This window comes from Trichechus manatus, unplaced genomic scaffold, assembly GCF_000243295.1.
Source record: "Trichechus manatus latirostris isolate Lorelei unplaced genomic scaffold, TriManLat1.0 scaffold00101, whole genome shotgun sequence".
NCBI classification, from domain to species: Eukaryota; Metazoa; Chordata; class Mammalia; order Sirenia; family Trichechidae; genus Trichechus; species Trichechus manatus.
Window position 1 is genome coordinate 6937547 of NW_004444037.1, and position 24574 is coordinate 6962120.

At 41.9% G+C, this 24574-nt stretch overlaps 1 protein-coding gene across 2 annotated transcripts in view; it reads left to right on the top strand.

The window, feature by feature from the left end:
• The window catches only part of LNX1 (ligand of numb-protein X 1), a 159475-nt gene that overhangs the window by 27904 nt on the left and 106997 nt on the right, over window positions 1-24574 (top strand). The window contains exon 2 of one of the 2 annotated variants that reach the window (XM_004382898.2): window positions 2743-3222. In XM_004382898.2, coding sequence (XP_004382955.1) covers window positions 2831-3222 — 392 coding nt within the window. In that variant the 5' untranslated portion in view covers window positions 2743-2830. Of the gene's footprint in view, window positions 1-2742; window positions 3223-11931; window positions 12157-24574 lie in introns of those variants that run through there. The other variant, XM_004382899.2, reaches the window with a different exon arrangement.

The following is a 24574-nucleotide window of genomic DNA, read 5'->3' on the forward strand; positions in this document are numbered from 1 at the left end:
GTAATCTTTACAGGGAGGAGCGTTGCTGGTGCAGTGGTTAAGCACTCAGCTGCTAACTAAAAGTTGGCGATTTGAGCTCACTCAGTGGTTCTGAGGGAGAAAAGACCTGGCAATCTGCTCCTGTAAAGATTACAACCTAGGAAACCCTATGGGGCAGTTGTACTCTGTCATATAGGGTTACTGTGCATCGAAATCAACTCGACAGCACTCAACAACAATCTTTACAGGAACAGATCGCCAGGTCTTTTTCCCGCAGAGCCTCTGGGTGTGTTCGAACCGCCAACATTTCAGTTAGCAGCCAAGAGCTTAACTGTTGCGCCACCAGAGCTCCTTAAGGGTTCTTTGAACAGAATAGTATGAGGAGCCTGGTGAGCCAAAGAAATAAAAGCAAAGCTGAGACTGGGTGGGGTGGGGTGGGGACATGGGCAGAGCTCCATTCTCCGCCTTTCCCACTCCCTCTGCCCTAAGGCCTTGAGACACCTGACACCCACCTGAACACCTTCTGGAAACCAAAAACCTGGTCCAACTGTACCATCTCACTGATAAGGGAATGGCTCAGAAATATGAAGTTGTTTTTTTCACTGGAACAACCAGAGCTACAACCTGCATTCCTATTACAGGGCTTTCCCCTACAACACAATGACAAAGAATGGGAAAGACCAAAACACGTGGGAATATAAGAAGAAACTCTGAAAGAGAAACTTTAAAACATCTAAAGTTTTAGTTCATAATATGTAAACCTTTTTTCTCTATAGTTGATGATCTTTTGGGTGGCCCATTTCTATTTTCTTGTTTATTTTTCAACTCTTTCTGGTGCCATTGAAAGAACTTCCTGTGTGGTTCCAGAACCTTCTGTCAGTCTTGTGGATAAATACCAGCTGTGTAGGTTTCCATGAAACTTGACTGGAAACAAGTTCATCCCCTCTTGCACTCTCTACCTTAACCTTCTGTGGTCTCTTTTGATATTAAATAAAATTCTATGATTTCTAAATGTTTTCATATTTGGGGCATTTCACTTCAACCTCTTGACCAGAGTGTTCTTTCAGGCATATTAGTGTAGCACAGAAATGTAAACACAAAGCTGACTCAATGAAAGTTTGAACTCAGTGTATTTTCTTTCCAAGATAAGGCTATGTTTGTACAAACAACCTCGTACTTTATTTGTAAAAGAAAAAAGATGTAATGCAATTTATGACTGCCATGCTATTTCCACATGTGGCTAGTTTCCTGTTAGGTTATACACGTATCTTCATGTTCTTGAGGAAAGCTCTTTTTGTTTACTTTTTAAAAAGGAGAAAGTTGGGTTGGGGGTGGGGCAGGCGGTATTCTTAATCTAATTAGGACAGTTGACCCGGAGTCTCCTGGCACCTACCTCTGTTTACACTTACTACCTGAGATTGTAATTACTTTTGTGCATGTCCGCCTCCACTCTGTACTGAAGACTCTAGGAGAGCAAAAGTGTGTTAAAACTCTTGAAGTTCTTCTCCCTACTGAACTCACTCTTGGCTCAACGTTGGTGCTCTTGAGAAGTATTTACTGACTGATTATCCAGGAGACTTCTTTGTTGTAAATCAGGCATGTTGGAAAACTTCATTATTTCAGACTCCTGTACCAAAGGAGGAGGCACCTTGGAAGAAAGCCCCAGTGGTCTACTTCTGGAAAAATCAACCATGAACACCCTATGGAGCACAGTTCTACTCAAACACACATGGGTTGCCATGAGTCCAAGTCGACTCCATAGAATTTGGAACTGAATACCAAAAGAAAATACATACTGTGATAGTAGTCTACAGAGTCGAAAGAAATATATATAATAATAATATATATTAATATTAATTAATATTACTATTAATTAATTAATTTTAATATAAAGTTAAAAGGCTCCTTATAGGAACTATGGTCTTCAGTTTCTAGGCTGATAGAGCTAGTTTGGAGACAATTTAGTAACTAATCCATGTAAGAATAGTAGCTAATATTTATTGAGCACTTACTATATGCCAGGCACAGATCTAAGTGCTTTAGTAGCATATCTTATTTAATCTTTGCAACAATCCTCTGGGGTAGGCTATTACTATCCCTCTTTTACAGAGGCTTAAATAATTGGCCCACAATGGTGGTGGGATTTGAACCCAGGCAGTGTAGCTCCAGAGCTTACCTAACCACTAAATGACTGACTGACTGATTAAAATGCATACAAAAGAAAACAATGCTTTCACCGTACTAAAAATGAAAAGAACTCAACAGCTATAGTTTCTCAGGTGATTTATACAAAGGCTGTAACGTCCTACGTTTTCTGAATTTTGGAGAAAGGTGGGGAAGAAAGGTAAGAGAAAGCCGTCAGAGGATTAAATGTTTTTCTTCTTGTCCTGACCTGACAGAGAATTTTATAAATCATTTGTCTATTTAATTTCATTGATAAGGCCTTACATTTCTTCGAACACATTTCTTTTGAGTCACTGTAGGCATCTAACAGATATTACCCAACTGAGTTTTACTACACCAACATGAGGATGTTAAAAGTAGACATTATCCGCAGTGGAAGGGATGTGTAAAACTGAGGCATAACGAGACGGTCACTGGCCCACGCTCATGTCACTCCTTCCCAGGGTGGGCACTAAACCCTGGCTTTCTGAATCCTAGCTCAGTCCCCTGTTCACTAGGCAGCCCTGCCTCATGTCCACCACAAGCCTAGGCCTCCAGGTTGTTTTGAAAGGAAAGATGAGCCATTTTATTCTCTTTTAGGTTTGTGGATGGCTCCTAGAAGATACTGATTGCTCCCAAGGAAGTATTTTTTTTCTGGGTTTCCTACCATATTGTCTCCCAGTCAACCATGAACCAGCCAGACCCTGCCAATGACCCGGACCCCAGCCGTGAACCCCTGTGTGTGGTGTGTGGCCAAGTCCACTCCTCTGAGGAAAACCACTTCTACACCTACACGGAAGACGTGGACGACGACCTCATGTGCCATATCTGCCTGCAAGCATTGCTGGACCCCCTGGACACTCCCTGTGGACATACTTACTGCACACTCTGCCTCACCAACTTCCTGGTGGAGAAGGACTTCTGCCCTGTGGATCGCAAGCCTGTGGTTCTGCAGCACTGCAAGAAGTCCAGCATCCTGGTCAACAAGCTCCTCAACAAGCTGATGGTGACCTGCCCTTTCAAGGAGCACTGCTCTGAGGTGTTGCAGCGCTGTGATCTCGAGAATCACTTTCAAACGAGGTAAGTCCTTCTTTTCAGCGGACCTGAGAAACCCCGGCCCTTGTGGGGGCAGCTGGGACTTGCCTTGTCCCCCACAGACATAGGTGACCTCAAATGCCCCGGGTACACCACGAGATGCCTGATTCTCTTTTTCTTTGTAACCAATTAAAGAATTAATTCAAACTAAGAAACATTTTAGGTTTTAGTGGTGCTGGTTCAGTGTGAAGAAGCAGCAGATGACAGATGATGTTATATGTCTGTGTGTGTTTAATTTTTATTTATTTTAATAATTTATTTTATTTTACTTGGTGAAAATACACACAGCAAAACTTACATCAGTTCAACAATTTCTACGTGTACAATTCAGTGACATTGATTACGTTCTTTAAGTTTTGCAACCATTCTTGCTATCTTTTTCCAAATTATTCCTCTACATTAAAGCTCACTATCCCTGTAAGCTTCTCATCTAACCTTTTGAGTTGCTGTTGTCATTTTGATCATCTAAAGATAATTCTTTAAAAGCACACAATGCTCAAGGCAGACATTCTTTACTAATTAAGGTAAGTTATTGTTTGGTTTAAAAAAGACTTCAGGGGATAGTTTTGGTTTAAGGTTTATAGATTATTTCAGGTCAATAGTTTTGGGGGTTTATCCAGCCTAATGGCTCCCCAGAAAGTCTGGATTCCACTGAGAATTTAAAATTCTGTTCCATATTTCCTCCCCTTTTAATCAGGATTCTTCTATAGAGTCTTTGATCAAAACAACCAGTAATAGTAGCCAGTACCAGGCACCAGTTCTTCTAGTCTCACAGCAAAGGAGACAGTAGTTCATGGAGGCAATTAGACACGCATTCCATTTTCTCCTCCGATTTCTGACTTTCCTTTTTCCTCTGCTGCGGTAGGTGATTAGAGACCAGTTGTTATACCTTGGATGACCACTTGCAAGCTTTTAAGACCCCAGGCACTCTGCAATGAACTACGGAGTAGAACAGAAGCACTAAAAATACTATAAGGCCAATTGACGGGGCTGTCCTATGAAACCATGACCCTAAGCCTCCAAACAAGAAAACAAATCCCATGAGGTGTTTGGTTTTACATAAAGAGCATCAGCAACTACTCTATTTTTGTTGTTGTTGTTTTTGTAAAAATATATATAACACAACATTTGCCAGTTTTACATTTTTTAGGAATATAGTGATTTCAATCACATTAATCATGTTGTGTAACCACCACCCATAATTGTTGCTGTGTGTGTGTTTTGAAATGTGAAAAACTTTGGAAAGATCAGATTAACAGCTTTCTCTGGGGCTCATGATCCCCATAAAGATATCCTGGTGAACATTGCTTGTTTTTTCACTTAAAAAAATTTCTCCCTACTGACCCACGATTATTAGAATTTCCTCTGTGTGGGAGTTGAAAAAGCCTCGCTATTCTTCGTGAAGGTGTGCAGTGTTTCCAAGCAAGTTTTAAAAGGAGAAAAGGACATCATGCCTGGTAAAGTGGAGACTTAGCAAAAACGAGGGAAACTTCCGTGAGATGTACTGACACAATAGACAAAACAATGGACTCAAACATACCAACAATTGTGAGAATAGCGCAGAAACTGGCAATGTTTCGTTCTGTTAGACATAAGGTCACCATGAGTCAGAGCCGACTCGATGGCATCTAACAACAACAACACCTTGTGAAAGTGTGAGGTGTTTTCAAGTAAGTTTTAAAAGGAGAAATTGAAAAGGAGAAAATTTTTGTCCCCCAGGCGACTCGTTCCACTATCTTTCTTGCCTAGGTACACATATTGACAGAATTTTTTGTATCTTCTGATGGTCAACATTCCTGCTCCACCTGTCTGTGTCTTATTTTGTCTACTTACATTGTCATGTTCCTGGGCATTCTTTGTGCGGACGACTCAGGAACGGCACTGTGTCTTGTTCCACATGATGCACTCTCTTAGAACATTTAAGGTACTTAATAAAGGGTGAACAATAATGGCAATTGTTGGCATTATTACAGTTATTTTGTAAGAGAAAATGTGGAAGCTGGTGTTTATCTTGGGTCCTGTCATGACAAGGACAGGAGGCAGGCACAGGTATTTTTTGTTAAAGGTCACATACCTTAGGTCATGAATCTGAGTCTTTGTCTTTGAGGGCATGCAGTGATTCTGTAACATGGAACTTGGCATCAAAAGCAATGGCCTGAGTGTAATACTTAGCACATGTTTTCCATACTAATTATGTTGAACTCATTTTTCTCCCCAAGATGTTGAGCCAAATGTATCTAACTTGGCTTTGTTAGTTGCAGCTGACCCTGTTATTGCTGGTGTTTAAACTAGGATGAGAAGACAGTGGTGGTTCAATGGTAGGATTCTGACCTTCCATGTGGGAGACCTAGGTTCAATTCCCAGACAGTGAACCTCATGCACAGCCACCATCCATGTGTCAGTGGAGGCTTGTGTGTGGCTATGATTCTGAACAGGTTTCAGTGGAACTTCCAGACTAAGGCAGACCAGGAAGAAAGATCTGGCAATCTCCTTCCGAAAATCAGCCGATGAAAACCCTGTGGATCACAACGGTTCTATCCACAGCTGATCACGGGAATGGCACAGGACCGGGTGGCATTTCATTCTGTTGTGCATGGTGTCACCATGAGCTGAGGGCCAACTGGATAGTAGCTAACAAGAACAACAAACTAGGTTTCCCCACATCTTTGATTCCCTGGAAGAAGGCATGACCAGAGGAGAAGGGGTTAAGGGAGTCTGTTTGTGACCCTTCTTGCAAGTTTCATCCAGTATGATGGGCTTTGTCTAAGGGGAAGTAGGCTTGGAGTTAGAGGTAAGAAGATGCCGACAGGGGCTGGTGCAGAGCCAGGGCCAAGACCGGAATAACACCTGGAGGGGGAGGTGAGGAACAGGAAGAGAAAAGACTCTGGAATAGCCTCTTTCACACAAATCACTTTCCTGTGCTCCTTATGTTTTACAATTTACCATATATATATATATATATATTTTTTTTTTTGCAAATAATGTGCACACTGTGCCAGAACTGTTTTACTTAATTTCATCATTTCTGCACGTTATATGGTTGGGCATGTTATTTACATTAGTGTGTTATATGCAAAAAATACGGTATACGTTTGTGTTTGGGGCTTTATTAGTTTCCTATTGCTGCTATAACAAATTATCACAAATTTAGTGGCTTAAAACAACACAAATTTATTATCTTAACAGTTCTGGAGGTCAGAAGTCTGAAATGGGGCTTGTGGGCTTAAGTGAAGTTGTTGGCAAGGCTGCATTCCTTTTGGAGGCTTTAGGAAAGAATCTGTTTCGTTGCCTTTTCTAGCTTGTAGAGGCTCCCTGCATTCCTTGACTCATGGTCTCCTTTCTTCATCTTCAAAGCCAGCAGCATAGCATCTCCATATTTCACTGTCTCTGCCTCTGCTTTCATCATTACATCTTCTCTGACTGGCATTTCTGCCTCCCTCTTATAAGGACCCTTGTGATTACATTGGGCCTACCTGGATAATCCTGATGATTCCATATAATCTCCCCATCTCAAGATCCTTAGTTTAATAACATCTGCAAAGTCCCTTTTGTCATGTAAGGTAACATTCACAGGTTCCAGGGATTAGAATCAGGACATCTTTGAAGGGGTCATTGTTTTGCCTACCACAGTTTTGTGAGGGAGAAGTGAGAGAGGAGAGAGAGAGAGGGAAAGAAATGGAGGTACTTTCTGGAGAGAAATTGGACACCAGGCAGCTTCTCCTCATCTCCTCACCTCAAAAACTGATTTGGGGCCAAGGATATCACTAAAAGTAGAGATAAGATGACACATGGTTCTAAGGGTGAAGCTGGAACAGAAGTGGGAAAGGGAAAAGGCTGGGAAGAGGCCATTGGGACAAACGGGGTGTCCAGGAGTGAGATCTCACGCACACTCAGCGGCTGGAGCTGAATTTCATTCACCCGCCCACACAGTGTATGTGACCCACACAACTCAAGGAAGCCCAAGATACAGGCCTGATTAACACTCAGCTGATAATGATATGCACTTCTGAAAAACAACAGTGAGGAAAGAAACCAAAACTAATTGAAATTGCAGCTTCGGAGTCCTTCACAGGCGCCAATCAGCCGGTCTCTGTGGAGAGGAAAGCTCCCACATAAATGAGGTGTTGGGCCTCGACACCTGCCTTTGAAGCTCATCACACTTCAGCTTCCTAAGAAGGTTAAAACCAGCATTTCCAAAAATATATTGTATATATTAGTCATCAGGTGCTTAATATATACTCCCTTATACTCCCACCCTCTTGGCATTTTATAGGCAGGGTTAAGAATTTGGAGCTAATCCAGAGCCTGACTGAGAGCCCTTTTGGGCCAGTGGACCACTTCTTCCTCCCCTCAGAACGGACATGAAGAAGATTAAGTAGTTACAGCCTCTGGAGTCTCTTGAACTAGGAAAATGAAGTTACGAGGAGGCAAGTATTTTCCTTAGATTTCTATATGAGGCCTCCAGGTTGGTGGTTGCTCATATGGGAGTGTTGTCTTACACATGTGCTGGAAAATAGCTTTTGTTTCTAAATCTTGCACCTTGGTTTCCATATTTAAAATGCGATGAGTTTTAAAAAAAATACTCTTTGGCTCATGGCATTTTAATGAATATAAACTAGGCAGGCTGAGAGAATTTAACTATTATTCTAACCCAGACCATCTGCCCAGTCACTGAGAGGCTGTGTGGAGGCGAAGCTTTCACTTCCTTGACCCTGAGTGGGAGTCACCTTAGGCTTAAGACTATGTCTTCATTGTGTAATACCGTCACCTGCATATAATATTTATCAAGGATCCACAGTAGGCCAAACCCTGAATGGAAGAATAAGCTATACAAGCCATGATCTCTGCCTCTGAAGAAGTGGCATTTTAAAGATAAAAGAGAGAGATTGAAAACACACACACATTGACTTGTTTTGTAGTGCAAGTCACTGCCCTTCTTTTTTGCTCTTATTTTGTAGTAATGGTGGATAATAAAGCTGACCCTTGTTAAGTATTTACTAGAATGAATAAAGAGATCATTGTTCAGTGTTTTGAAAACTGCCCTGAATGAAAATGTGATATAATTGGCTCAAGACACACCTGGCCGAAAGCTCCCTGGGGTTATTTTCTTGATTAACTTTGTACCCAGGGTCCTGGAATTTTCTGTTTTAGGACCTCTATTGACCTTCGCTTCTGTCTGGTGGCTTGCTTCTGCAATGTGTTGAGTTCAACACAGGCCCAGTTAGCTGTCTACAGTGCAAGGAAGATTTAACTGCAGAAAGAGAAGATGTAGAGGGTACAAGGGTTTGAGTTAGGACTGTTTACTGGCAAGGAAGCTACAGAACAATCCGTGACCATTTGAGGGTGGGATTTTGTCCCCAAGGGGCTGTGTTAGGATTATATTTGATGGTACCAAAAACCAACCAAACCTGTTGCCGTCAGGTTGACTCCAACTCATAGTGACCCTATAGGACAGAGTAGAACTGTCCCATAGCATTTCCCAGTAGTGCCTGGTGGATTCGAACTGCCGACCTTTTGGTTAGCAACTGTAGCACTTAACCACTACGCCACCAGGGTTTCCATATTTGAAGGTAGGTAACAGAAAATTCAAGTTATAGTAGCTTAACCATCTAAAAGTTTTATTTCTCTTATGTCACAAAAAGTCAAGAAGTAAAAGTCCAGGGCTAGTATGATGTTGCCAGATGCCATCAAGGATTCAGTCCTCATTCTGCTTTTCAGTTCAACTTTCATCCTCAAACTTGTCACTTCCAGTCTCAAAATGGCTGCTCAGCCTCCAGCTTCACATTCAAGTTTCAGGCAGGAAGGACAAGACAGGAAGGGAAAAATATAGTGTGAAAACTGAAACTGCTTCCTTTTAAAGAGCTTTTAGGAATGCATCACCCAGCAATTTCTGCTAATACCTCATTGGCCAGAATTGTATAACACAGTTACCCCTAGCTGTAAGGGAGCCTAAGCACATTACTGCTGTGAATAAAACCTGGGTTCTGTTATAAGGAAGAGGGGAAATTAGATAGGCAATAGTGACATAAAGCAATAACAAAAAACAGTACTTTTGTTTTTTTACTGTATTCACATCTATTAATTAATTTTATCATTTTGAAATGCAAAGAGATGAGAGGGCAGAGAGCCTTACTTCTCTTTTTATAGAGGCTTGGAGAGCCAACCTGACACAACCGATTATCAGAAATACAATCCAATAACAGTATGAAGCCCACACCGTGTATTATATACCATGTTGCTTATCAGATATGGTTTCTATAGTAGATCCTGGGCATTCAAAAGGAACATGTCCCAGGACTTTGTAAAACTCCAGATTCAGGAAAAGACTATAACATGTAATTTCCCTAACAGTGCAAGAAGAAAGAAGAGATGAGAAAAGAATAACAAAGCCTCTTGGAGACAGGTGCTGAGCTGCCAGCTTGGCTCATTTGCTAGCTATTATTAACAATAGCAAGGAACCCTTGTGGTGCAGTGGTCAGCACTTCACACTCACCAGCTGCTCTGTGGGAGAAAGATGTGGCAGTCTGCTTCCGTAAAGACTACAGCCTTGGAAACCCTATGGGGCAGTTCTACTCTGTCCTGTAGGGTCTCTATGAGTCAGAATCGACTCGATGGCAACAGGTTTGTTTTTTTTTTAATAATAATAGCTAACACTGATTTCCACCACCTGTCTGTCAATTTGTCATACTGTGCTGGCTTGCGTGTTGCTGTGATGCTGGAAGCTATGCCACCAGTATTTCAAATACCAGCAGCATCACCCATAGTGGACAGGTTTCAGCAGAGCTTCCAGACTAAGAGTAGGAAGAAAGGCCTGGTGATTTACATCTGAAAATTAGCCAATGAAAACCGTAGGGATCACAAGACTACTGTCTGATATAGTGCTGGAAAATAAGCCCCCTAGGTTGGAAGCCACTTAAAATACACAGAAGCTGCAATAATGGACTCAAACATACCGATGATCATGAAGAACATTTCATTTTGTTGTACATGTCGACTTGACGGCAACTAACAACAACGCTCACTGAGCCCTTTGTAATTTATAAGCATAATCTCACTCCATCCTCCTAACAACACGGTGAGTTAAACACTATTATTATTGTCTTTCTTTTACAGAGGAAGAAATAGAGGTTCAGAGAGGTTAAGCAACATCCCCAGTGTTACACAGCTAGTATGTGGCAGAGCTGGGGTTCAAACTCAGGCCTGTCTGACTCCAGCACCTAAATACCAATCCAACTTCCTTTTTATTGCTGTTCACCAGCTCTGACTCACTCTGGCACACCAGCCTTAAAGAGAATGGAATTCAAGTTTGGGCCTCAACAGAATTATAAAGTATTATATATCATTATGTGTCATCAAGGTTGCCTGTCTCTGATCTAAACTGTAGAAGTTAAATCTCCACACTCTAAGGGTCTGCTGTATTTAAATTCCTTTAGCACTACCTCAAGTGAATACAGATGTCTGATGCCAAATTCCTTAATACATAGTTAATTGGGGTTGATCTCACCCTATAAACTGGTCTCTGGTCTTCTTCCTATAAAGTCTAGTTTGTTACAATTGCTTGGTTGTCAACATAACTATTCCTTTGAGCTATTTCTACTAAGATTAGGGCTTCAGTTGGCAAAGTGGATTTTAATGTTCTTGAAAATGGGATAGAGGGCAGTTCTGGTGGCTTCTATGGCATTCCAGAGCTTAGGCATGCAAAGAAAGTCCTAATGTTAGGACGAGTGGTACAGTCTCGAATCACAGATTTTGAAGCTGGGAGAGATGGTGTGGTCCACCAGGCAAGTAAGGCTCCATTTCAAAGATGAGGTGACTGGAGCTCAGGAACTTCAATGAAATGCCCAGGGTCATGCAGCTAGTGTCACAGCTTAATCCAGTTACTCAGGGGAGAAGGAGGAATGGGGCGACTCCTTTTCTCACAGAACAGGAATCTGTGCATTGTTTGGAGTGAACTTGATGTCTGTTTACGCTCTTGGTTATTCTCAGAGAGAATGACACAGCCTATTCTTGTATGTTGTTGTTATTGTTAGCTGCCCTCAAGAGGGCCTCAAACTCATGGTGAACCCCATGTGTTGCACAGTAGAACTGAGCTCCATAGGGTTTTCTTGCATAAGGGCAATTTATTTGCAAATTTTTTAAATTAGCAAGAAAGCCGACCCTTCTCTTACATATATGTTAGTGTAGTGGGACAGTGGTAGGTAAAATGTCTTAAATGCATATTCTTAATATACATGCAGCACTCAGGAGACATGGAGTTGGTTTATATTTAAAGCACTCTTGTTTCACAATATCTGAAGGCTCACTTTGAGCTCAACTCTCCAGGCAATGTTTCAAAGATGCTAATTTCTTACAGTGTCTTACTGGAGCAAGCTGTAGGACAGCTTTTGGTTATTTGCTTGTTCACACTGTGGGGTCTGAATGTGCCATGTTCATGCCCTCTTTCAGCTCAGTTTAGCTTCCAGCCCATCTGCTCCCAGCCAGTGATGTAAATGTACCAGCTGCTTCCCAAGAACCAGTCCGCATCCTCCAGGAGGAGGCAGGTCCCTTCCCTGGGCACCAGCCTGCTTGCTCTCAGCCTTAGCCTCTCGCTAACCATGCTGAGTCCCTCCGTTCTCCCATCTCCCCATCTGAGAGGCAGAGCAAGTAATCCACTCACAGGTCCATGATTTGGACGCGTGACTTCATCTAAGGGCTTTCAGTCAGACTCCTTATCATCTACTGATTGTAGGGACATGGCAAGGTTTGTTTAAAGGGGCTTGGCTGGCTGGGGCCTCTGCAGCTGACAGAGAGGAGGTGGCCAGGAGGAAAGCAGCACCCTGCACGGAAAATGAAGGCGCTTTTGTTACTGGTCTTACCTTGGCTCAGTCCTGCTAACTACATTGACAATGTGGGCAATCTGCACTTCCTCTACTCAGAACTGTGAGTCCCCTCTCTTATTATGCCTGCCTGTTTCCTGTGTCGGGGATGCTGTGGGTGGGCCCTGAGTCAGTTCCCTGGCTGGTGTGTCTGTTTGGAGGCATAAATTCCATATACACAAGATGTGCTTGAGTGAAACGCCCTGCCAGCAGTTAAAGCAGCATGCTTGGCTGTCTGTGATGAGCAAAAAACACCATCAATGCAGTGCTTTTTTCCTGTTCCTGTGCCAACGCTGCTTTTTCTTTTTCTTTTTGGTACTCTGCTTTTTCTCAATAGATGTGTCTTTTCTTCCATAAATAGAACCAAAGAGCAGTTAAGAACCGAGCTTGCTTGCACAGAACTGCAGCTTCGAATGGGCATGTCTAATTCAAGCAGACAGCATCCCTTTATTGAGACAATCAGCCTGAAAATACTTACAGTATCAATACGAGGGAAGGATATCCCTATGTATAAATATGTATCTTCATTTTATTTTGTTTTTGAGAGTTTTTAAACATATGGAAAAGTAGAAAACACTCATATTCCCATCACCTAGATTTAATGATTAACATGTTGCCACACTTGCTTCATATATTTTATTTTTTTGCAATAACGATTTGGAGTAAATTATAGCTACCGTGACATGTCACCCCTAAACACTTCACTAAATATTTCTAAATATTAGGACTTTTTCCTGCACGACCTGTGTGCATTTTATGAGGGGAAATGACTCATGTCCCCAGCCTCTACCTTGATGTTTTTCTGACTCTTTTCGTTGGTAAGCTTTTGAAAGAGGGTTGCAGACTGATGTGAACAGCTTCTATCAATCATATAAAAAGTGTTGCTGCGTGTGCCTCAGTGTTTGGGGCATTTACAAAAATGTATTTTTCCCTACTCACCAGAGATGTAAAAATAGCAAGGGTTGGCTTATGTGCAAATTAGTGTCAGTGGGTAAATGAAAGCATGGAGTCTAAATAGAGTTCATACAGCCGAGATTAGAAAAGCTTGGTTGGTCATATTTAGATAGTGATACACATGTGAATATGTGGGGATAACCGGTGTCTCTTTTGTAATTAGCTAGACTAACCAATTTGCCTAGTGTCTAAAGCACTGTTGTTGTTGTTAGCTGCCCTTAAGTAGGCCCCCGAATCATAGCAACCCCACGCATAATGGAATAAAATGCTACCCAGTCCTGCACCAGTCCCATGATGGGTTGTAGATCAGATTGTTGTGATCCGTAGAGTTTTCATTGGCTGATTTTCAGAAGTTGATTACCAGACCTTTCTTCCTAGTCTATCTTAGTCTGGAAACTCCACTGAAACCTGTTCAGCATCATAGCAACACACAAGCCTCCACCTACAAATAGATGGTAGCTGTGCATGAGGTGCATTGGCCAGGAATAGATGCTTAATAAATGCTTGATAAAATCATGAAAGAAAAAGTGAACTAGTTCCTTGGAGTTAGAGCGTTTGTTTTGATGACTCTGCATTTCAGGATTATTTGGCACTAGTTTATTGTTAAGAACAGTAACCCAACCCCAGTCTATCTTAGATAAGAAAGTTCAAAGACAAAGTATCTGATTTAAGCCTGAATAATAAGCATCTCTGGGGAATGACATTGTGGAAGCTTTTCTAGAAAAATATATGATGGCAGAGCTAATTGAGATTATGAAAACATTCCTTCTTTCTTGATGGACACTGGAGTTGGTATGTCTGAAATCCAGTGCCACGGCATTCCTCTCTCATCTGCTATCCTTGTTAGTTGCTATTGTAGTTTCCTAGGGCTGCTGCAACAAATAACCACAAATATGGTGGCTTAAACAACAGAAATCTATCCTCACACAGTTGTGGAAGCCAGAAGTCTGAAATCAAGGTGTCGGCAGGGCCGCAATCCCTACGAAAGCTCTAGGGGACAATCCTTCCTTGTCTCTTCCAGCTTCTGATGCCTCCAGGAGTTCATTGGCTTGTGGCTGCATCACTTTCATCTCTGCCTGTCGTCACATTGCCTTCTCCTCCATGTCCTCTCCTCTCCTGTCTGTATCTTTTCTTCTGATAAGGACACTTGTCATTTGATTTAGGGCCCACCCAGATAACCCAGGATTATTTCATCCTGAGTTCCTTAACTGTAAGGACCCAGTAGGACTGTGCTCCATAGCGTTTTCAATGGCTGATTTCTTGGCAGTAGATTGCGGGGCCTTTCTTCCAAGGCACCTCTGGGCAGAACTCAGCCTTTCAGTTAGCAGCCAGTTGTGTTAACTGTTTCTACCACCCAGGGACTCTGTCTTCGGTTACATTGCTTAAAATAGTTAGTTTAGCCAAATTCCCAGGGAAAATCTTACAGTTTGGTGGGGTGGTTATAGTAGTGGTGATGTGTTTTATTTCACCTTTCAGATTTCCAGTTCCTATCACCCTTGGAGCGGAGCCCTGGTGGGGCAGTGGTTAGGAGCTCACTGCTAACCAAAAACAGTCAGCAGTTTGAATCCACCAGCCACTCCTTGCAAACCCTTTGGGGCAGTTCTTCTTCTTTTTTTTTTTTAAATCAATCTTGGAATGGTTTTCACTTTTGCCTCATATTCTGGTGGGTGCTGTGACCTGTTCACGTCCATGATGTAACGTTTGAGAGTGTTCTGTGTAAGTTGGGGCCTTGCCTTTCAAAGTAAATGACTGTCCTTCACTTTAGGGATGCAGTTATCAACAAGACAGCAGGGCGTGATCCCTGGAGGATGACCCGTCCCTGAAACTAGTGCTACTGCTGTGGCTGTGAGGCTTCTCAGGAAGTCAGGGAATGCTGGCTGTCTTTCTAGCTTACACTCCGATAAATATTTTTGGTTTGTAAGTGGAATCACTATGAATACTATTCATGCCAGAATCTGGAGAGAAAAATTATACTTTATTCTCTGACTCCCGTAGAGATAGTAGTTCTACATGGGGAAGGCTTATTCCCACTGGAGTTTTTTAGTCGGGAAATTAAAATGAGTGATTCCAGTTTCACAACTTGAATCACTGAGGGTTATGGAAGGATAAGGTCCCCTGGAGAAACTGCCAAGAACAGCAGGAGTTATGAAGCCGTCCTGTGTGTGTCCTTCCTGGGAAGTAGAGTAGGCCCCAGAAGTCGGAGACTCACAACACTTTCTCAAACCAGCTTGCAGAAATGCACCTCTGATAGAAATTGTACTGTCTTCATGCAGCAACAATGTTCACGTTTGGGCTCACAGGCCAAAAGAGCCTTAAACAAACTCAGCTGGGCATTCTGGTCTTAAAAGTGAGAAGATTGCTTGTCTTAGTTTTATATATCATTCATTAGTCCTTGGTCCCGGCTCCTCAATTTCCCTTCCTCTTGGTCAAGACTAGCAGTTGGTCTTTCCTGATGACGTGTCCAATGTGAGCGAGTCAAAGTCTCACCATCTTCACTTCTAAGGAGCATTCTAGTTGTATTTTTTCTAAGATGGGTTTCATTCTTTTGGCAGCCACGGTGTATTCAGGATTCTTTGCCAACACCACAGTTTGTACACATCAATTCTTCTTAAGTCTTCCTTTTTTATTATCCAACTTTCTCATACATATGAGGTGATTGAAAAGACTATGGCTTGGCCCCTGGACACCCTTTTAATTCAGTACTGAAGTCCCTTCTGAGGGTCATCCTTCAGCCAAAGATTAGACAGGCCTATCAAACAAAAAGAGACTAAATGGGCACACCAACCCACGGGCGAGGACAATAAGTCAGGAGGGGACAGGAAAGCTGGTAATGGGGAACCTAAGGTCAAGAAGGGGAGAGTGTTGACATGTTGCGGGGTTGGCAACCGATGTCACAAAATGTGTATTGACTGTTTAATGAGAAACTAATTGCTCTGTAAACCTTCATCTAAAGTACAATTAAAAAAAAAAAAGACTATGGCTTGGGTCAGGTCATCAAAGTGACATCTTTTTAAAACTTTAAAGAGGTTTTTTGCAGCAGATTTGCTCAACACAGTATGTCGTTTGATTTCTTGACTGCTGCTTCCAGGGATGGTGATTGTTGATGCAAGTAGAATGAAATCATTGACATCTTCAGTTTCTTCTTCATTTATCATGATAGTGTTTATCGGTCCAGTTGTGAAGATTTTTGTTTTTTGTAGGTTCAGGTGTAATTCAATTGCTAGACCAATTTAGACCAAACCCTGGAAAAGGACACCATGTTTGTTTAAATAGAGGATCAGCAAAAATGAGGGAAACCCTCAGTGAGGTGGATTGACACAATAGCCAAAACAATACCAAACATACCAGCGATCATGAAGATGACACAGGACTGGGCAATGCTTTGTTCTATTGCACATAAGGGTGCCATGAGTCGGGGCCAACGTAACAGTAACTAACAACAATAGGTCAAGGCTGTATAGCAACACTAGCCTTAGCAGTTCCTTTACCTCCCCCACTGACTTGCACCAGGTATTGGGCCATGAACTGCATAACCTGGGAAGCATCTTTTTAAAAGCTTTGTACTAAATGGAGCTCCACACAAGGCATGTCTACCAGCCAACCAAACATTTGGCATTGAGTCGATTCTGACTCATGGCAACCCCATGTGTGTCAGATTAGAACTGTGCTCCATAGGGCTTTCAATTACTGATTTTTTGGAAGTGGGTTGCCAGGCCTTTCTTCTGAGATGCCTCTGGATAGAGTCAAACCTCCCACATTTTAGTTAGCAGCAAGCATGTTAATGGTATTAACCATTTGCACCACCCAGGGGCTCCAAGGCATGTCTAGATTGTTGAATTCTTTCTTGCAGTTTAAGAGGGTGGGGGTGGGAAGTATTAGAGGAATATAATGGGATTGGTGGGGGACAAGAAATATGAGAGGAATACAGTGGGATTACTTCAACATCCATTTCCTCTTCATTTTCACTGTGTTAACTAGTCCCAACACTTTCAAAGTTTAAACCAACAGGGTGGACTTTATGGATTTGCCAGTAAACATTTTCCAAAATTGAGTCTCAAAGAATTTTTCTTTTTCAACAAAGTTGAAAAGAAAAAAAAAAAAATGTAGCTGATCGCTGGGTTTTTCTCATCCTATGTTTTGAGAATTTGAAGTCAAGTTTGGATTAGGACCTGGAAGGAAGGCAGTAGAGTAACATAGGAAATGGAGTGAGATGGTGAAATAATACTCCAACAGAGAATAAGCTCCAGTTCTGGGAGCAAAGCTGGGGCCCTTTTGGGTTCAATGACTCTCTCAATGTCTTTCAAAGCATTTCATTTCCACACGTGTTTAACCAGGCATTTGTCCTCTAATTTTCTAACTTGTATATTTTTAAGGAAATTGAACCCGCATGTTCCCGATTCATTTACACTGAACTCATCAATATGTTGCTTTGTAATGATTCTTTGATGTCCAAAGAGTCTTGTGATCCTATTTCACTGGTCTTACTGTTTTCTCCTTGAGAATCAGCAAGTTCTCTTTTGCCAGCAGTAAAGCAGCTCCAGTCCCGAATCGTTCACTTCCGGGTCTAAAATGTAAAACTCAGGCATTTCAAGAGGCCACACCTGTGCTAGGCAAGCTGTGTTTGCCTTGCTCTGGGTCATGTGACTATGTGTCAGGTGGAGGACAGGCAAAGTGAAGATTCCTTTACAGGACGTCAGAAGCCTCACTGGATTATTTGTTTATTTCCTTCTTCTTCTTTTTTTAAACTTGTTGTAATGGAAAATTTCAAACCATACAAAAGTAGAGAGAATAGTATAATGAACCTCCACGTACCCAGTACCCATCTTCAACAATTATCAACTCATGGCCAATCTTGTTTCATTTATATCCCCTTAAATTGTTTTGTTCCCCTCCTCCTCCTTCTCTTCTTCCCCCTTCTTTACATTCCACTGATACAAACGAGTAAATTTTGAGGAATATATATATTTATATACAATGTATAAAAAATTGCCATCGAGTCATAGCGACCCTATAGGACAGAGTAGAACTGCCCCATATGGTTTCCAAGGCTGTGAGGGAACTGTAAAGAAGGAAAACCCAGAACATTGAAAAATATTCATAAATTTAATAATTTCACAATTTTAACCAAGATAATTGGTTAAATGATTGATGACCTTGTGTCCCAGAAGCTTTGTAGTGGGCAACTTTAATAGAATGTGGAAATATCTCCCCAATTTTTTGATTGTAGACCTATGTTAATTAAAAAAAATTAGTCCACATTCCCATCAAATGTATACTTATTTATTTGTAAATTACACACATGTACTACTATATTAATATATTACATTCTCTATATGTGAAAAACCATTTTTAAAGGATAATAGAAAATTATAGCTTAGAGTTATAGTCTTCCCACACTCCTCATGGGTTGTATTCAACTGCTTGAGGAACAGGCTCTCAAGACTCAACTGGTATTAGGACATAACCGCCTCAAAGTAAACAGAGGAACATTTCTGACTGCCAGTTTGTGGGGTTGGTCTTGGAAGGAATGAGGCAGGAAATGGCCCACTTCTGCAGGCCAAATAAAACTTGTGGGCCAGAGAAACAGACATCCTTTTCTCTGAGTCATTTTCCCTCTTTGGAACTATCACTTCTTCCTTCTTGTGGCCCGTGGGGACCCCACACTCTTCCAGCTTCTTCCGAAGCCCCTCCACCCTCCACCACACCTACCTTCATAAACACGAATTGTGGGACCAGGGAGGATCCAGGTTTGTGGAACCTGAAACATAAAGAATTTGAGGGCTCATTTAAAAAAAAGAAAGAAAAAGAAGAAGGCAAAATTATGAATACACAGCAGATGTGTGCCTTTTCAGGGTCTTGGAAGGGCCCAGGGATTCTGGGAACCTTGAAACGCTAACATCAGTCTCACAGTAACCCTGCCTCACATGTGAGCACTGAAGTACCGACTTCATCTCTCTTTCTTTCTGACTCTCCTTTTCTCATGCTCTTATGTTTCCCTATAGAACCAGCTCTAAGAATTCTGGTGCCACTCTAAACCTATTTCTCCTGTGTTTAACTCTTGTATACCCAGAGCTAGAACCATCTTCCTGATTCTCGGTGAGCCAAGGAAGTATCCGTGATCCCTTCCCTACCTCTCTCTGCATTAGCAGCTTTACCCACAGGAGTAAGAGAGGGAGAGGCCAGGGCTCCAAGACCACGAATAAGTCCACTTGCCATTCTGAAGACCATAATTAAGTAGCCCACCACTGGAAGGTTGAGGTGGGATACCTCGGTGAATGAAGACACAAGCTCTGGAGTCATATTGACCCAGGTTTGTATTCAGTCTCTGCCAGCTAGGCAAATTTATTAGCCTCTCTGAGATTTTCTCAGCTCTAAATGGGGATAATAACAAATACTTCACAGGTTGTTGTGAGTACTGAATAAGATTCCCTATGTACGGCGTTTAAGACAGTGCCTGGTACGTAAAACCAGTTGCTGTTGAGTTGACTTCATCTCACAGAGATCCCATCCATGTATGTCAGAGTAGAGCTATGCTCTATACGGTTATCAGTGGCTGATTTTTCAGAAGTAGATTGCCAGGCCTTTCTTCCGAGGCACCTCTGGGTGGACTTGAACCTCCAAACTTTCAGTTAGCGGCCAAGCAAGTTCAACATTTGAACCACCTAAGGACTCCTCCTGATGCATAAGAAACCTTTAAATTATGGGTTCTCTTATTAGTACTAGAAGTAGTTATAAGAACAATTCTAAGAATTCATCAATTCTAAGACATTCTTAGAATTGATGGCACCATACAAGGATAATTGGCCGTGCTTTCCTTTCTTAGTAATGTGTAAAATAATGGAGCATCTTACAATAGATGGAGTCTCTGATTTGATGAAATATGGGAATAATTAAATTTCATCCATGGCAAGAATGGATAGGCAGAGGTCAAGAAAAATGGAAATGCTGAAACCACACAGTCTGCCTCCTCCCACCCTCACCAAAGAGGCAGGAAAGTGATTTACCTGAGCTGAGAAGGGCTGATGAGCATCTCAGGTAAAGTCTGTGGAGGAAAGGCCTGAGCCACTTGCCAGTGGGTGAGGGCCATCCCTTCCATACAGCTGTGCTTCTACAGTGGCTCCTTCTTTACTGCACCGGCCCTCCCCACCCCCCTGCCCCAGAACCATTGTTCAGCTGCTTAGCACATGGGGGGCTCCTTTTCTTGTTGCCCTAACACTGCAGCTACTTCCTTCCTCTTTCTCTCCATCTTCCTTCACCCTTTCCCGATTTGAAGAGGAAGACTGAATCCAGCATTTAATTTGGCTGATGGAGTCTGTGGCCCAGAACCATAGATTTTAAGAGCTGAAGGAGACCTTGGAGGTGATCCAGTTCAAACCTCCCATTTTTATAGATGAAACTAAGGCATTATAATTTACTCAAATGACTCAGCCCTGCCTGTAACAAGCTGTGTGACCTTGAACAAGTCATATGATTTTTTTTTCTGAAACAATGATAATGCATTCATTATTTTAATGTGTCCCCAGGAAACAATAAAATTGGAGCTAGTTGTTAAAATTTTAAACTAACAGCTTTAGGCGAAGCAATGGCGTAGATGTGATGCAGTGATGCATGCAGCGATGCAGGTCACCCATTTTGAACTGAGTGTCCTCTGACAGAGTCTGGGTGTTTTGGCACACTCAGGGACTGGTATTATGGGGCTTCCTTGGACAGTTTTGTACAAATGGAACCTGGGACCATTTGACAGTAATAAAGCTTTACTTTAAAACATGGCATTCGAGGGTTTTCATATGGCCCAGAGACAAAGGGTGTCAGCCAAGAGGCAGGGCAGAGCCCAATAATGAAGTAATTACAAGCTCTAGCCTCTGAAGTCAGCCAGGTCTGAGTTCAGATCCTGGCTCATCACTTACTAGCTGTGTAACCTTGGATAGAGTAATTACTTAGCCTCAGCTAAGCATCAACTTCCTCACCCTTATAGAAGATCTCTAAATGATAGTACCTGCTAACGGGACGAGAGTTAAGTGTAACATCCATGAAGCACTCAGTCAGTGCCTAGAACGTTATAAGTGCACCATAAACATTAGCCGTGGTGACGATAAATAAATGACCTTATTTGAATCTCAGTAAAGGCAGTGATTCTGCATCCTATTGATGAGAAAGCTAAGTTTCAGAGAGATTTTAAGGAGGTTCCCCTAGATGATGCAGCCAGCACTGGAATGCAGGCATCCTGACTCCAGGACCAGAGTTTTTCTTATTGCATCTCCCTTGTTGGCATTGCTGAGGTCTCTGTCAGGTTGGTCCAGGTCTTTGCAGTTCACCAGGGCCAGGTTAAGAGACTGAGACTGGTTGTAAACCAGAAAAATAAATTGCTTTATAGATGAAAATATTTGGGTAATTTCTCCGGGCAGTTGAAATGATGCTGAAGATGAGAACTTTGTAGTTTGCACAATTATTTCCCACTGAAGCAGGCATAAGAGGACAGACTACAAGTGGTCCCAACAATGTTCTTTAAAGCAGTCAGCCAAACACATTTTTTGGTTTCATGAGCTAATTGATGGTAGATTACAGAGGATCAAAGGGGCCCTATTCAAATGCATATGGACTAACCTTTCCCTCCTAGATGTCACCGCATTTATTTTCATATAAAAAAAGCATCTGGGCACCATCAAAAGTATGATGTTGTCGTCAGTTGCCTTCAAGTCGGCTCCGACTCATGGCGACCTTATGTATAACAGAATGAAATGTTTCTGGGTCCTACGCTTCTTCATGATTATTGGAATGTTTGAGTCCATTGTTGTGACTATTGTGTCAATCCATCTTACCGAGTTTTCCTCATTTTTGTTGGCCCTCCACTTTACCAAATATGATGCCGTTTTCTAGTAATTGGTCTTTCCTGATGACGTGTCCCAAGTAAGCGAGTCAAAGTCTCACCATCCTCAGTCTAAGGAACTTTCTGCTTGCATTTCTTCTAAGACTGATTTGTTCATTCTTCTGGCAGTCCACAGTATATTCAGTATTCTTCACGAACACTTACTTCAAACACACCGATTCTTCTTCTGTCTTGCTTTTTCACTATCCAGCTTTTGCATGCATATGAGGCAATTGAAAAGACCATGGCTTGGGTCAGATGCACCTTAGCCATCAAAGTGACATCTTTGCTTTTTAAAACTTTAAAGAGGTCTTTTCCAGCAGATTTGCCCAATGCAATACATCGTCTGAGTTCTTGATTGCTGCTTACATGGATGTTGATTGTTGATGCAAGCAGAATGAAATCATTGACAACTCCAGTTTCTTTATTTATCATGATGTTATTTATTGGTCCAGTTGTGAGGATGTTCGTTTTCTTCACATTCAAGTATTATCCATACTGAAGGCTATAATCTTTGACCTTCATCAGTATGTGCTTCAAGCTGTCTCCCTATATAGGTCTAAAGGTGCCATAAGAGACGTGCAGGTCATGTAGTCATAAGAGTACGATGATGGACTCTAGAGACAGTCAGACCATGGCTCTGTCACTTATTAGGTACGTGCTTTTGGGCAATTTCCTTAACTTCTCTGAGTTATGATAATCATGGTACCAGCCTCTTGGAGTCACTGTGAGGACTAAATGAGATCATGTGTATGCAGCCCTAGTACAATGTCTAGCACATGGACATTATTGATCATTAGCTATTTTTGTGTTTCCTTCTTTGCTACTTGTTATAGGTTGAATCGTGCTTCCCCCAAAAATATGTTGAAGTCCTAACCTCTGGTACCTGTGAACTTATAAGGAAATAGGGTCCTTACAGATGTAACTGGAGTAGGATAGACTTAATCCAACACGACTGGTGTCTTACAAGGAGAGAAGCCACAGAGAGATACACAGGGAGAACACCTTGCAGAGATGGAGGCAGAGATTCGAATGATGCATCTATAAGCCAAGGAGTGCCACGAGTTACCAGGAGTCACCAGAAGCAAGAAGAGGCCATGAACAGATTCTCCCTGAGAGCCTTCAGAAGGAATTGACAGTGGGGACACCTGGACTGGGGACTTCTAGCCTCCAGAACTGTGAGAGAATACCTTTCTGTTGTTTTAAGCCACCCAATGACCTGTTTCCCTAAGCCACAAATCAATTTCCTTTCTTTGATGCCTGCATACTTTCTCTCTTAGAAAAAGTGTACAAATGGAACCTAGGGCCATATGACAATAATAAAGCTTTTCATTTGCACATGGGTATGAGGCAGTGGTGCTGGTGTCTTACTGCTTTAGAGACTTCCCTTAAGTACCTCTCTTTTGGCCTCTTTGGGGCCTACCCAGGACAACTATCCTCATCAGAGAATTATAATTCCTTTAACATCAAAAAGAAATTATTAAACACCCGAGACGTGCTGATTCAGTAACAAAAGCCTCCAAACACTTATAGTTCACTTTAGGGAATTTAAAAATCCAATCGGCACCTAGACAGGAATAATGTCTGGGGTCAAAAATAGGGCAGGAGAGGGTGGAGGAGACTCAGAAAAACAAGTGTTCCCTATAACTCAGGCATTGTCTCTGCATTTACAAAATAACCAGACAATTTCCATTATTCTATGGGAAATGCGGTCAAATTGATGTTTGAAATCCCCCATTCAGTTGCTTAGTGTCATGTAAAGAAAACAGGGTGATTAATTGATTTTTCACTTTTCTATTGGTTTCTTGGGACATATGTACCCCTCTCTCCTCTGACTTTCTTGGTGTGGTTAACAGGTCTGGATTGAGGCATGCGGACCCCCTTCAAATTTGGTTGGGTTCCCCTAGTGATTTGGTTTCCCTTCAAATTCTTTATTTGTTCAGCATTTCTTTAACATTTAACACAGGCAGGGGATTTCTAGTCATAAAAATAATGCTATATAGAAACAGATTGCTTTGTCCAGTGGAAGCAAATTAGTTAATGTTCTTATAAAAATATCCAACAAAGGTATTTCTCATTTCTTGAAAGTTCTTATCCTCTGTTCTGTGTTCTGTTTTGTCTAAGTGTGATTTTGCAAACTAGGCAACCTACTGGTAGATGAATTATGAGTTTAAACATAGGTAGTAAAAAGAAAGTGTTCATTCCAGTAAGAGTATAATTCAATAACAAATATTTATTGAGCACCTATGAAATGTCAGGCATATTTGAGGCCCTCAGGATTTTACAGCAAACTGATATTCCAATGAGAAGGCAGTAAGCAAGCAAATATATAGTATATCAAGTGGTAATAAGTGGTATGAAATAAATAAACCAGGGCAAGGAGATGCTGTTATCCATAAGGCCTCTCTGAGGAACTGGCATTTGAGCAGAGACCAGAAGGAAGCCAGGGAGGGAACCTCGAGGGTGCCTGGGTAGGGGGATGATTGTCGACTGTGGAGTCAGATTGTCCTGTTTGCAAACTCTAGATCTGCCACTTTGTAGCTCTGTGACTTATTATGTGGCCTTAAGCCCTCTGCACCTCAGTTTCCTCATCTGTAAAGTGGGGATGATGACTCCTACAGCACAGGATTCCTATGAGTAGAGAATGAGACCCAGGTAAAAG